The 13,002-nt window shown below is 33.1% G+C and overlaps 2 protein-coding genes across 2 annotated transcripts in view; one reads left to right on the top strand and one right to left on the bottom strand.

The window, feature by feature from the left end:
• The window catches only part of LOC107043311 (pro-resilin), a 40,811-nt gene that overhangs the window by 11,002 nt on the left and 16,807 nt on the right, over window positions 1–13,002 (bottom strand). The window lies entirely within an intron of this gene.
• LOC107043314 lies at window positions 838–12,849 on the top strand. Its single transcript, XM_015264748.2, has 5 exons — window positions 838–1,022; window positions 6,131–6,412; window positions 8,239–8,340; window positions 11,206–11,331; window positions 12,015–12,849. The coding sequence occupies exons 2-5, from the start codon at window positions 6,244–6,246 to the stop codon at window positions 12,107–12,109; spliced, it is 492 nt and encodes a 163-aa protein (XP_015120234.1). The 5' UTR covers window positions 838–1,022; window positions 6,131–6,243; the 3' UTR covers window positions 12,110–12,849.

Genomic DNA, 13,002 nt, shown 5'->3' with positions numbered 1-13,002 from the left:
TCGGAATCTAGCGGACATAGCGAAATTTTCGTTACAACCTTTTTTGAAGCCCTTGAAATTTCCAGCAAAAAGTGTCATATGACATTTTTTCCTACAGCCACTCGTTAACGAGATAATCGCAAATTAAGAACAATGAAAAACGAGTTTTCCGGTTTTTGAATCATTTATTATGTTATCTACGATTTTATTGATTTGACGAGCGAAATTGACGAAGAAAAATTCTTAGTGCAGTTCAATTACTTCGTGAGATGATACAAGCCACTAATTCCCCCCATTTCAATGATAATTCGTCATTAAACCTCGAGGACAATCGTCTCATCGTTACGTGAATCGACGTGCAATAAATTTATATTGCAACTGTATTAACTGTTACGCGTTTTCCGCTGGACTTCCTGCGGCGCTCTTTATTTGAAATATTCTCCGTCACTCCGCATCATCGTGTGAAATTTCGGAGCGCAATTGGCGCCAATAAAACATGTGGGGCGTAAGAAGAATCGAAGACAAGGAAAAATAATATTTAACATGAAAATTTACGCGATTCGAGTAATTTCTCGGCGTTCAATAGTAAAAATTGGTAACAAAATGAAGCATTTTCAATACTTATGAAAAATGAATTTCACATCGCAAACCTTCGGTTAAAATAAATTAACATAGTGAAAATTTACGCGATTCGAGTAATTTCTCGTCGTTGAATAGTAAAAATTGGTAACAAAATGAAGCATTTTCAACACTTGAATTTGAAAAAATGCACATGAGAGAGAGGGGGGCACGCGCATGAGCGAGTGAGAGAGCGAGCCCGCGGTCTTTGCAGCCCCTGCCCCCAGTTTGTCGCAGCGCGTAGCCCTCGACGGTCGTTTCAACCGTTCGAGAGAGAGAGGATCAATGAATATTCAATCGTTAGTTCGTTGAATTAAAAAATTGGAATTGTTTTCTTGTTTTTTTTTCTCAAGTTCTGTTGCTTTGGTATTGGGGGTTGGGGGAGAGGAGTATGACGTGGATTTGAGGAGATTCAACAGCGAGAGGTAATGATTGATTTTTCTGAATGCACGTGTGAGGTGAATTCGGTAATGAATGGGTTGAGAGGAAAATATCAGAAAATATTTTTTATAGTTTAGGTCTGGGTAAAAAAAAATTTTGACATTTTTTTGTTTAAATTAGTCGTTAATGGGATAATTAAATCAACTATTGAAAAAGTTATCATTTTTGCTAATTCTGTCCAAATCAGATTTTTTTTTTAATTGGAAATCCAATTTTCTGCTTAAAGTATCTGTTTACTTTCTCTTTTGAATTAATGATAAATTATTTTAGAAATTTTTATATTGTAAATTTCTATAAAGATTTATTAATTAAGTAATCATCCAAATAACAAGTTATTTTAAAATAAAATATCCAGAAATGTTTTTTCGCATGAAAATTTCAAACGATTATTTAAATTTTTTTTTAATTATAGAAAAAACTCACGACATTTTCTGTTTAAATAACTTGTCAACGAGATAATTCAACAATTAAAAAATTTTTTTCCTCAATTTTGTAATTATTTCAGTGACAAGTTGCTTTAGAAAGAATTCTCACATTTTTTATAGAGAATTAAATTTCCAACAAAAAATTTTTACGTAACATGTAAAAAATGTTAGAAACAAAACAAAACAAAACCGAATGCTTGGGTTAAATATTATTATGTTTGTTGTTCTGAATGTTTTTTTTTTTACATTTTTTGTTGGAAATTTAATTCTCTACAAAAAATGTCTGTTCACATTTTCTCCTGAATTACTCATTAATGACATAATTCAATAATTTGTAACATTTTCATCTCACAAAGTTTAATGAATCTTCATTAATTAATCATCTAAATAACAAGTAATTTTAAAATAAAATATCAAGAGACGTTTTTTCGCGTGAAAATTACAAACGATTATTTAAATTTTTTTAAAATTATAGAAAAAACTCACGACATTTTCTGTTTAAATAACTTGTCAACAAGATAATTCAACAATTGAAACATTTTTTTCCTCAATTTTGTAATTATTTCAGTGACAAGTTGCTTTAGAGAGAACTTTCACATTTTGTTGTTGAAAATTCTTCAAACACAAAACAATTCTTATCAGAAAATTTTGGATATCACCACTACAAGTGCGGTAAATTTCCGGCTAGACCCATCAGGCCTATCTTAATTAAACCCCGAGATATCCGGAGGTTTCGAATTCTTATCAAATAACTTATTCCCTCGTTATCACCCAATAGACGATAATGAGTTTGAAATAGTCTTCGAGTAAGTGTTGTGAATCGGAAATTTCCGCGGCTTTCCAATGAAACGTCGACAATTCGTCACTCATATTTCTCGAAACATCACGTCTGAGGAAATGAAAAGGAGGAGGGGGTGGAGTAAATTTTTCTGGACTTACAAGGGTCACAAGGGTCACGAGGGTCAACTGGTCTAATTCTCCCTGGTTCCCCCAATTATTTCAAAGCATTGTAATACTTTTCACTTATTTTGTTTATTAATTCAGTAGCGAAGTGGTCAAACGGTTCAAGTCGATTTTGGCTATTGCCCAGTTTTCAATGAATATCTCGAAATCTAAGGGGGACAGTAAAATTTTTCTCATAACCTTTTTCGTAGCACTCAAACCGCTCTACAAAAAAGGTTATTATGAAAATTTCACTATCCCCGTTAGATTCGGAAATATTTCTGGAAAACTCCACTAAAGACTAAATTGACCTAAACCGTTTGACCACTTCGCTACTGAATTTGTATATCAGACTTTGGGGGTGACATCGCAAACAGGCGTCTCTCTCCCTTCGTGAGATGAATTCATCCAAAATTTTATCGAGATCTAACTCAGTCGGTCATTGGAAAAAAAATACAGTTTTCATAAAATTTAAATTTAAGGCCCGGATCTGGATTTTTTTATCTTTCGTAATCCAAAATTGTAAATTGAGTGGTACATCATGTAGAAATTCCCAAAAATTATGATAGAATGATGAAAAAAAATAGAAAAAATTCTGAACTTTTTCGAAGAGCGTTTTTAATTGAGATTCAGAATGAGTTGAAAAAAGTGGAAATTACAAATATCTGATTCGCTGTGGCTAATTATCTATTAGCTGTCATTTTCCATGGTGGATAAGAAAACACTAACTCCTCATGGGAAGTGACAGCTAGGTATCTCAATTTTCAAAAGAGTGTTATGTAGTCATCTGCCATTTTTATGTGATAAAAGTGTGATTAAAAAATTCTCCAAAATATTACAACTTCTTTCGAAGAGCCTTTTCCGTAATAAATGATTCTGTGCAGTGTGGGAAAAGATTTACGAAATCAGTCTTCCCCCTGCATGATATTGGGTGACAGGCCGCCATTTGTCACCGTAAATCAGATACATTTTTCAATTTCTTGTTATTCAACTTATTCTGAATATAAATTAAAAATGCTCTTTGAAAAAATTAAGAATTTTTTCTACTTTTTTTTTATTATTCATTTATAATTTTTCAAAACTTCTGCATGATGCAGGACTTAATTGACAATTTCAGATGACGAAAGATGAAAAAAAAAACATCGAGATAACGTTCGAAAGATAGTACACCCGGGCCTTAATTTAAATTATTTTGAGATGTGGAATTCCCCACTTCGAAAGTTTGGAGGTATGGAGTGACCAATAAACTCCACTACGGTTCCGCCGCCTCTGAAAAGGAGAGCAGTCAGGCTCGTTTGAATATCAATGGAGTATTTGGTGCATAAACTATTGTATCACCAGGTTTTTCATGTCTAATGTGGATGAAGATGCTTGGGTCAAGGGTTAACGCGTGAGATAAGCCCAGTCTCTGTGGAGCAGTCACGAATTTCCGTTCGATATGTTGTGTTCAGTTTTTTTACCCTTTCAAGACGGATTTAAAATGTTTTCGTGGTACAACAAAACAATTTAAATCCGCCTTGTGACGTAATTGCGGTAATGCCACGTGTTCAGGGCTATTTTCTGTGGTATTTTATCAACAATAAGTGAAACTGACCCAATTGTTCATTTCCAAATGCAATACTCATTGTTTTGATGCAAAAAAAACGCCAAATGGAAAAAACATTCTTATAAAAATTTCAAAAAAACAATTAAAATCATATTAATCAGAATTTAAAACCAACAATTGAAACATTTTTATAAAACACAAACAATTAACATCATCTTTTCAATTGAAAAAATCATTTTCTCAATGTAAAATAGAAAAATACAAAAAATAATCCTTTTTACATCCGATAAAATCGAAAGATTGTTTTTTTCTCAATGGAAAAAAAATTTTTTTTTTCTTTTACTTAAGCGCAAAACCTACAGATTTATACAGCTGTCAATAGAAAAAAAGAAAGTATATATATAATATAATTTACATCTTATTGTAGTATCAAAGTTGTGACATTTCTTCCTTAAATTGAACATTTCTTTTTTTTCTTTTTTTTTCCTCAATGGAAAAATGAAAAAAAAATTCTATTTTAAATTGTCATAATTGTATCAACCAAATAATTAAAATCATATTTTCAATTTTAAAAATCATTTCCTCAATGTAAAATAGAAAAATTAGTGAAACTGACCCAATTGTTCATTTCCAAATGCAATACTCATTGTTTTTATGCAAAAAAAAACGCCAAATGGAAAAACATTCTTCTAAAAATTAAAAAAAACAATTATCATCATCTTTTCATTTTAAAAACTTATTTTCTCACGATAAATAAATAGAAAAATACAAGAAATAATCCTTTTTGCGTTCAGAAAAATTCAAAAAATTGTTTTATTTCAAATTATCTTTGTTGGATAGAAAAAAGACAAGAGCCCATGGCATTTGCAGTTGTTCCTTAATTGATCTTAATTACGACTTAGTATACGTCGACTCGTATTACAACTGAGTCATCACGAAAATTTCAGTGACAGTAAGTTTACCAGGCTCAAGAATTTTATTTGTGTTTCATTCGGGTGTATAAATCGACTCGTAGGATGTTTAACTTCATTCAGACATCACAACGGGGGTTTGATTGTTTACGGTAGATATTCAAACAAGAGTGAATGAAAAAAAAATTACTGAGAACATAATCGGAGCTGAATTGAGCTGCCGAGGGGGGAAACGTAAACAGTAGATTTAATTTCTGAAATCTCCGGGGTTATTCTAATTGAGTTGGTGGGAGAAAGTGAATAACTATAATAATTTTGATAAATGAGGTTGAAGTTTAACGATATCTCGGGATCTATGGGAGATAGCGAAATTTTTGTAACGACATTTTTTGTGGGGAATTTCAAGGGCCACAAAAAATATTTCGGGACATATTTTCGTAAACCTCGTCATTAACGAGATATGCGCGAATGAACGCGGAGAGTAATTTTTGATTTGTTCGATTTTGCTCTACCAAATGGCTGAGAATCTCGAAAACTACTGGGTTTATAAAAAAATGTCACTAAACATTTTTCTAGAGAATCAAATTTCCATAGAAAAATGTCATATGAAAATATCTCATAACTCCAGCCGTTATCAAGATAACCAACGATAAACATCGTTATCCAATCAGTCCCCATCAAATTTCTTGAATACAATTTTTATTAAATGGTTAAACATCTCGAAAACTACTGGATTCGCAAAAAAGTGTCAAAGAACTTTTCTCTAGAGAATTCAATTTCCAACAAAAGATGTTTTATGACATTTTCCCGTAACTCCCCTCATAATTAAAATAATCAGCAATAAACATCTTTACTCAGTCAATTTACCTCAAAATTTTTGCATAAAAACTTTATTAAATCATTGAAAATCACAAAAATTACTCCATTCATTGAAAAATGTCAGAGTACAATTCTGCAGAGGATTAAGTGTCCCAAAAAAGTCCCGCAACATGTGATCCCCCAAGAGATACCCAGGTTTCTGCATAAAAAAAAAAGATAACGAAAATAAATTTTCCTAATGCATAAATTTGCATTCTCCTCCCGTCAAGACGGATCGCCCGATCTCCATCTGATTTTGTGTTTACCCCGATTGAACGACTCCGCAGCACGCAATGGGGTAGATAAAATCGAGGGGTGGAATGAATCATCGTCGCAATAAAACCGACGACGGATCGATATCGGACTTCTCCCCCTCACTGAGCGCTTTTTTCCCTCCTTCATTTTTCCAGAGCACGCGTAATCCAGGAGTATCGGACAAACCAGTGGTGAAAAAAAAATCATTCTGTCGTTTGGATGCCAGTGAGGGAGTGATGCAGAGGACGATGAAAACGCTGCGGTTAGCATGATTAAAACTCGTGGCTGGAGAATTGTTCTGTTTCTGCTGATTCTCGAGGCACTCGAGGCTGTCACCGTTGTTGATCAGTACTCGGACGACGATGATTACGTACTTGAACATGAAGTCACGTATGACGAGGCACTGGAGAAGGCGAGAGATCTCACTTTGTCGAAAGGTTTTGATAAATCATAAATTATTAATAAATTAATTAATTTCATCGAATTGAATTGAATCGAATTTAATTTAATTTCAGCAATTCACTCAATAAAATAAATTATTAATTATCATTATAATTATTAATTGTTATTACAACTGCTGATTATCAGGTGTGTCATTCAATGTAATTAATATTTAATTTGATTTAGCTATTCGTTGATGAAGTGATTTTTGAAGAATCCATTTTTCAGTTTTTAAGTAATTAGTTTTCTGGAGATATCTCGATATCTGTGGGAGATGGCGAGATTTTTGTGAATACTTTTTCTCTAGAAAATTTTGAGAGCTGCAAAAAATTTTTTGTGACAAATTTCCGTAAACTTCGTAGTTGACGAGATATTCGCGAAATAATGCGAAGAGTAATATCTGTTTACTGTTTTTCTTCTTGAAACGACAGTTTGAGTCTTCTTATCATCGCGAATAAATAATCCAGTGTCCTCGAAGGGTAAGAAGACCCCTCCCCTTCAATAATGAGACTCCTTGTTCGCCAATAGCGTATCAAATTCCAGGTGTTCCATTCAGATTTATTTTTACCTCGATTATCCCAATATTGAAACTTTTTTTTTTTTTTTTTCTTATTTTATATCGCTTCGAGTCTGATGAGACTATATGGCGATTGATCAAGACTTTAAAAATGGTTAGATCTCACCATTCTACCCGGCCAGGAATCGAACCTGGAACCTATCCGTTGTGAGGCAACGGCCTTAACCACTACGCCAGGCCACCGGGCAATATATTATATATTGAAACTTGAAATAGAAAAATTTATGAATAATATTGGAATATTTCTTTGATGCAGAGATAGCCATATTCATAAATCATAATTGCCATCACTCTTAAACTTTTAATTATTCAAGTAATCATCAACTTAAATATTCAAATTTTAATTTTAATTTTAATTTTTAACGATTTTATTAATCAATAATTTAGGCAGGAGGATTGCGGATTACTTGTTTAATCGATAATGCCTTTTAAGAAATTTACAGATATTCACTTAATGAAAAATTTACAGTTGTATATTATCAAATATTTAATTCATCGTCGATCAGACATTTAAACGATTAATATTATATTATTTTTAAATTTTAATGAGTACATTCAAACATTTATCAATATAAATCGCAAATCCATTTACTAGAAAGATAATTTTAAATAGTTAATCATAAAAAATACTATTTGTTATAATGATTTCAAGTCTACCATGTTTCCTGACCTAATAGTATCTATTAAATTATATTTCTGAGATTATAAATATTATATTTTATTCTCAAAAATGTAAAGTTCGATGAAACGTTTGTCCTTGCATAAATTTATTCGTTGCAAGGAACTATTTGAATACTTCATTTCTCGAAGCTAGAAAACACTTTGAAGTTTTAAATAGAATTTCTCTCTTGAAAAAATTGTCAAATATATTTGATGACTCCGAAAACACAATTTTAAATCGTTAATCATAAAAAATACTATTTTAAATTATTATTTCAAATTCGTCATGTTCCCTGACCCAATAGTATTCATTAAATTGTTCCTGTGAGTTAAATGAAATAGAGATGTTACATTTCATTCTCAAAAATAAAAATCGCAATAAAATTGCGAATAAAATGGAATAAAAACCGGAGTTATTGAAATGAAACGTTTGTCCCCGCATTACGAGGCGAAACAATCGCCAATTAAGGTGTACCCATTCCCCCTGAAAATTCGTGTAATTTATCCATTAATTGGTAACGACTGACGGTAATTGCGAGATGGGATTATCATTGAGTCCTGATGTTTTTTTTATTATTTCCTCAGGTCCGATACCTGGCTGCAGAACCTGCACGTACGAGGAGATGACATACTGCAAGGACGGAAGTGTCATCAGCGATCATTGTTGCTGCGACGGTGGTTACCACAGTGCGTTCTTAATTATTTTTCCAAACTGGGTTTTATGAGATTCAGAGCATCAATCCTCGAGATTTCCGGTGGTTTTATTGTTCAATGCGCTCGTTATGTCGATAGGGACGACGAAATACAATTCAGATAGAGAGAAACGTAATTTTTTTCGCATAAAATATGAGATTTCTTCTCTTTTTTTGTGAATAAAATTTTTTTTATTTCATTTTTCCTTTTTAAATAAAAGTTAATTGAGTTTTCGATATTTCTGATGATTTTATGAGTTGCGCTTATTGAATTCACGCAAAATTAGAGGAAAAGTAATTTTTTTTTCATTAAAAAAATTGAAATTCAATTTTTTAAATTAGGTTTTATGAGATTCAGGGAATTGAATACTTGATTTCCAGTGGTTTTATTGTTCAATGCACCTGTTACGTCGATAGGAACGACGAAATACAATTCAGATAGAGAGAAACGTGATTTTTTTCGCATGAAACATCAGATTTTTCTCTTTTTTTTGAGAATGCAATTTTTTTTAATTTTTTAAACAAAAGTCAATTGAGTTTTTATGATTTTAGGGATTCACTACATTTATTGAATTCACGAAACAATGCAGATTGAAAAAGGTATAAAAATAGAGGAAGAAATCACTTCTTCACATGAAAAAATAGAGAAAAAATGATTTTTCTTCATAAAAAAAAATTGAAATTCTATTCTTTACGGGAGAAACAGTTTTTTTTCCTCAGTTGAGGTATTGTGACAAGTCTATTGCAATTCGACCTTCGATCACGGGATCGCGTGTCAACCCGTGCGTGAAATATCCCAATGTAAACGAAAAAAACTTCATTTTGTCATCGAATTACTGAAGAATCAGATCGCACAATCGATTTGTATCGTTTGGTGGCAAAAAATGACACCGTTTCGCTTCGTGTAGTCGAACTGATCACATTTCATTTTCTATACAGTATTGAAATTCCCTCATAAAGGCAACCTTTTGTCAGAGATTAAAAAAAAGAAAAAAAAAATTTTTTTCAACATCAAAAATCAACTTTTTGTTGATGTTTTGTCAATATTTCCGCCTAAAGATACTCATTATCGAGCTAAATCCCCCGAAATTTTCAATAAACTCAACAATTTCAATCAGAAATAGGAGAAAATCCAGAATAAATTTTTTTTAATTTTCAAATTTTCTCGAAAATGACAAATTTTACGTAAAAAAAATAAATCTGTCTACAGAATTACCTTTCCAATAAGAAATGTCTGACATATTCTCCTGGAACCCTTCATTACAGAGAAAAATTCTCTAAAAACATCAATAAACTCACAATTTTCATCAGAAATAAAAGAAACGAACAAATGACATTTTCGCTAATTATTCAATTATCTCAAAACAGAGTAGTTCTACCAAAAAACATGGAAAGACCTTTTCCACAGAGAATTAAATTTCCAATAAAAAATGTCTAGTGACCCATTCCCCTAAAACCCCTCGTTCTCTAAATAAATCACCTCAAAACTGAGGAAAAATTCATAAATTCATTCAACACATCGAAAAGTTGGCACCAAGTTACGAGTGATAGAGTGCAATAGCCCGATCCAATAGAATTGCGTTGCTGCACGCAGTACCTACGTGCCTAGAATATCCACAATAAAATACCGATCAATAGGGAAGGGTCAGGCATTCGCATCGTCTAATACAAGAGGACTGCGAAATGTGGTAAAAGTGTTCTTCCAAGAATTTCTAAACTTTTCGACATTGCACAATTTTTTGTTCATTTGAATATTCGAAGAGCTACACTGAGAGAAAAACGACAAAGTTCTCAAACAAGTCTTACTTGTGTCGAGAAAATAGTCTTTTGAAAATTACCAAAAAGGTTTTTTCTGTGCCAAACATGCGGTGAGTGCGCCGGAATGAAAAATTTTTCTCGCAAAAATAGATTTAGTAGTTCAAAAAAAATTGCATTCTCTGTAGACGCGAGAAATGTCATTTCTAGCACTACTCCTTCGTTATTCGATACTCCCATACGTATTTTGCTCCAACAAATGAACCCTTAAATGAAACAATAATAATGATATGATAGCAATCGTGTAACTTAGGGATAAAATATTTGTTGATAAATTTTCCTTTATGAGATATTTTCATCCTGAAAGGGCACCGTCTGGTGTGAATTATCCGCCTCTTGAGTCAAATATTTCGTTGCTGTCGAAAGCAGAACAATCATTCATGTTGGAGACTTTTAAATTCGAACCAAACAAATTCTTTTTTGGCAATTTTCAACTAGCGATTTTGTCGGCCCAAACAAGACTTGTTTGACAACGTGTTTGTTTTTCTCTCATTGTACGGCTCATGATGAGTACGTCATAGTAGGTCGAAGCAAATCAGCCTCTTATCCGGAATTGATAAACCACCGGAAGAACCTCACCTCATCAATGATATAATACAAGACGTCGCTACAGGTCGATGAACCTCAATTCATTCTGCCCCACATGCTCTATTTAATATCCTCGAGTCATTAATCCTCGGTTTAAAAAATTTCGTCTCAAATGCGAGTGGCGGATTGAATGTAGAGTATTAAGGAGTTAATTAAGTGAATAATCAGGTCGGATTAACCGAAATATGTTGACAGTATGGGTTCAGAACGTTTGGAATGAGTTTCTTCGTTAAAAGAAGACGAATTTCAGTCGATTTTGTAAATATTTGCGAAAGTAATAGATCTAGAGAAAAATGTGAAAAGATCTTTTTTGTAGAGAATTTCATGGACTGCAAAAAATATTTCAGAGTGTTTTTGGATAAATCTAGGGGTTTCGGAGGTATTTGCGAAGTAATGAAGGTGAAAGTGTCGAAATTATGTGTTTCAATTTATTAATAATTATTGTTTCAACCCTCAGGAGCTTTTCCATTCGTACAACACACGTGTCTAGTTGGCAAAAAGGTCTGCACAGTGGCAGCTGGAGACTGCGCTGAGTACGAGAGACTCAGGGAATGCTGTTGCCATTCATACCTAGGCTCCGATTGTAAGTGGAATTTTTAAAAATCAATTCTCTTGAAAATTTCTTCGAAAATCCCAAAAATTACAGTATTCGAAGCAAAAAATCCCCAATAAAATGAATATTAAAGAAAATAAGAGAAATATTTGTCATGACGATCCCCATTATACCCCTCGTGACCCTTGTTTTGACCCGGATGACCCTTATTTTGACCCCGTGACCCTTATTTTGAACCTCATTACCCTTAATCTGACACTTGCGGCCCTTAATTTGACCCTCCTGACCCTTATTCTGTCCCTCATGGCCCTTAATCTGACCCTTGTGCCCGTTAATTTGACCCTCATGACCCTCATTCTGTCTTTTATGACCCTTATTGACCCTATTGACCCTTATTTTGACCTTCATCTGGCCTTTGTGACCCTTAATATGACCTCGTGATCCTCATTTATTCTATCATGACTCTTACTCTGACCTTATTGACCCTTATTTGATCCCGATGATCCTTATTTCGACCCTCACGACCCTTATTTTGACCCTCACGATCCTTATTTTGACCCTCTTGATCCTCAATTTTGGAGTCTTAATTTCGAGTACCAAATTTTCATCACCAGAAGTCCATTCGGATTTTTATAACACAAAATACCCAAAAATCCACCAGAATATTGCATTTTTTTTTTCGTCATTAATTAACAGTTTTGTTACATTTTTAGGGAAATATCGAGCTGGTGGAGCTGAAGCCATAAAACCCGCAGTCCTCACGACAGGACTATTATTGTTATTCGGATACCTCTGGAAGATCGTCTAAACCACTCTAGATTTATATTATTTTATATATACTGCCTGCTTACAAACAAATAAATTATTTTTACATCGCCATGATAAAAAAAATGTCGTCAATTACCCCAGAGAGATCAAAAGAATTGCCTCCTGACATGCAAGCCATTGTCCATTCACCTGAGGAAATGATAAATGCCGGAATTTTCACGTGGGAACCAGCCAATCTCGAAGCAAAGAGCATAACTCGGAGATAATTGCGGATAAATGTGTAAAAAGTGTAAACAAAATGGTCGTACTTGGGGACGATGATAACTGAGTTGTCACATTTTTTTTTTTTTCGTGAGAGAAGAAAAATATTGAATAAGTGATTGACTATCGACACGTGGAGACGATTGGAGTGAGTATTCATTCAGGAATATCAGCGGCAAATTGAATAAATAAAAAGTATCGGTGAATTATCAGTTCCGTTGATAAATAATGAGAATCCATCATCATTTATCGGGTGTTCTTCATTATTTCTTGAGTGGGGGAAATGTTGCGAGGAAAGTGGAGCACTCGTTGAGATGTAAGTGGAAAACAATCGCTGAAAGATGGGGAATAAACACTTTTCATTACAATCAATGAAACTGTTCAGCTCTGGTATGTTAATAATTATGATTAAAGTTCACGGGATGTTCGCGTCGAGAGCCTGATGAAGCTAAAATAATTAGCGAAACGTCGCACATGTGACAATTTGGTCGACGATGGAATTATTTCACGTGAATAATTGTGAATTTTTAACAACAACAATTAATTTCTGGTATTTTCAATGAAATTGAGAGATGAAAATTATTGAAAATTTTGAGAATTCAAGTGAATGGGACATTAAACTTGACAGTGAGTTTGAGAATTCATGCTGTCATTGAAACATCAATTAATAAA

The sequence above is a fragment of the Diachasma alloeum genome, unplaced genomic scaffold, assembly GCF_001412515.2.
Source record: "Diachasma alloeum isolate Michigan unplaced genomic scaffold, Dall2.0 Dall_scaffold_00558, whole genome shotgun sequence".
NCBI lineage: Eukaryota > Metazoa > Arthropoda > Insecta > Hymenoptera > Braconidae > Diachasma > Diachasma alloeum.
This window is presented reverse-complemented; position numbering and strand designations above follow the sequence as displayed.